The 2,345-nt window shown below is 38.6% G+C and overlaps 2 protein-coding genes and 1 pseudogene across 2 annotated transcripts in view; 2 read left to right on the top strand and 1 right to left on the bottom strand.

Moving 5' to 3' along the window:
• LOC104983913 (zinc finger protein 432-like) overlaps nucleotides 1-2,345 on the bottom strand; it is a 60,584-nt gene that overhangs the window by 44,142 nt on the left and 14,097 nt on the right. The window lies entirely within an intron of this gene.
• LOC104983915 (zinc finger protein 605-like) lies at nucleotides 283-1,973 on the top strand. Its single transcript, XM_010833458.1, is given in 2 exon segments — nucleotides 283-1,466; nucleotides 1,468-1,973. Coding segments are annotated over 2 exon segments (1,272 nt in total). The 5' UTR covers nucleotides 283-342; the 3' UTR covers nucleotides 1,616-1,973.
• Nucleotides 2,297-2,345, top strand: part of LOC104983920 — a 9,946-nt pseudogene continuing 9,897 nt past the window's right edge.

Here is a 2,345-nt window from a genome sequence, read left to right as displayed (position 1 = left end):
GAGACTGGCACGAAATAAACCATGGCAACCTGGAAACTACGGAGTCACCACAGAGATAATGCATTTGGAAAAGCATCTTCTCTGAGCTTAAACCTTGAAGTTTCTTTAGCACAAGTATCTCATATACCTGACATACTTGGGAAATACTTGAAACCTAATCTAGAGTGTATTACTCAGAATAAAAGCTATTCAAGAAATGAAGTGGGATTTAATCAATATGACAAGTTATTTCTTTATACTAAGCATGAGAAAATTCTTAATAGACAAAAATACGACGAATATAGTGAACACATTAAAGCTTTCAGCCATAAGTCACAGCTTCTTAAACACCGGAAAACTCAAATGGCAGAGAGACACTACAGCTGCACTGACTGTGGGAAAGCCTTTTCACGGAAGTCAGACCTCATTAAGAATCAGAGAACACACACCGGAGAGAAACCCTACGGGTGCAGTAGGTGTCAGAAAGCCTTCAGCCGGAAGTCCCATCTCATTTTACACCAGAGAACCCACACAGGAGAGAAGCCCTATGAGTGCAACAAATGTGGGAAAGCTTTTACTGATAAGTCATGCCTTAATAAGCACCAGAGAATTCACACAGGAGAGAAATAGTCTGAGTGCCGCATGTGTCAGAAAGGCTTCAGTGATGAGTCACAAGTCACATTACATCAAAGAACACACACAGGAGAGAAGTCCTACAGATGTGATGAATGTCAGAAAAGCTTCAGCAATAAGTCACAGCTCATTATTCATCAGAGATCTCACACAGGAGAGAAACCCTATGGTTGCCATGAATGCGGAAAGACATTTCCCCTTAAGTTTAGCCTCGTTTTACATCAAAAAACACATACAGGGGAAAAACCTTATGGATGCAATGAATGTGGGAAGGCCTTCATCCAGAGATCTGAGCTCATTAGACATCGGAGAACTCACATAGGAGAGAAACCTTATAATTGCAGTGAATGTGGAAAAGGCTTTAGTGTAAAGTCACTCCTCAACACTCACTGGAGAACTCATACAGGAGAGAAGCCCTGTGGGTGCAATGAATGTGGAAAAACATTCTCCATCAAATTTAGTCTCATCCTATACCAAAGAACTCATACAGGTGAGAAACCCTACGAATGCCATCAGTGTCAGAAAGCTTTCACCCAAAAGTCACATCTCACTATTCATCAGAGGTCTCACACAGAAGAGAAACCCAACGAGTGCAGTGAATGCCACAAAGCCTTCAGCTGGAAGTCGTATCTCCTTATTCATCAGAGAATTCACTCTGAAGAGAAGCTTTATCAATGCCATGAATGTGGGAAAACTTTCTCCCACAAGTTTAGCCTCATCATTCATCAGAGAATCCATACAGGAGAGAAACCCTATGGATGCAGTGAATGTGGGAAAACTTTCCCTATGAAGTTTAGCATTGTTTTACATCAGAAAACACATATGGGAGAAAAACCCCATGAATGCCATGAGTGTCAAATCTTTTGCCCAGAAGTCACATCTTATTATACCTCAAAGAACTCACACAGGTGAGAAACATTACAGATGCAGTGAGTGCTGGAAAACTTTCTCCCACAAATTTAGCCTCATTTTACATCAGAAAACTCATCAAGAAAAGTCATGAAGAAAGTTAATATCCAAAAGTTGTCATTGAAAGGAAATAGCTCATTATACTCCAGAGTTTACATAGGAGTGAAACCTTAAGACTGAAGCAGATTTGGACACTTCTAGATTCATACCATGTTACTTTTATCAAACAATGGAACTACATAGAATGCCAGACAGGAGGAAATATCTTTCCCAATAAATGTCAATTGAACATAGCCTAGAGGGAACAAATAGAAACTTCTGTGTGTGTATTAATGGTGGGGATGTTGTCGGTATGAAATTCAGCTACAGAGAATTGACATTTAGGGGGAAAGTCATGCTTTCATGGTATCATTTATGAGGGAATTCATTTCCTGTAATTTTGATCTAATACACAGCATTACAGAAATTATTAAATATGTAAATAAATACAGTAGTTAGAAAACAAAGCAAAAATTATAGCAGAACACCATGTGAAAATACTAAGTGTTCTGTACCTATTTTAATAATAACATGATTTTTGTATTTGGGAATTGTGTGTGTGAGCATTAACGATTGTGACTCCCTAGTTCATGTGCTTAAATGTCATAAAATTTTACCACAGAATATCTGCACTGAGTCTTTGTATCATCATAATGCTACATGAATTATAACTGAACTACATGGTTCATTATTTTAGTAAAAGAATCTTATGACTCAATATCTTGCCACCTCTACCATGCCCCCACGGTATGCTTTATTAGTAAGTGGGCCTGGAAATTTCTGAG

This window comes from Bison bison, unplaced genomic scaffold (genome assembly GCF_000754665.1).
Source record: "Bison bison bison isolate TAMUID 2011002044 unplaced genomic scaffold, Bison_UMD1.0 scf7180017863683, whole genome shotgun sequence".
NCBI lineage: Eukaryota > Metazoa > Chordata > Mammalia > Artiodactyla > Bovidae > Bison > Bison bison.
This window is presented reverse-complemented; position numbering and strand designations above follow the sequence as displayed.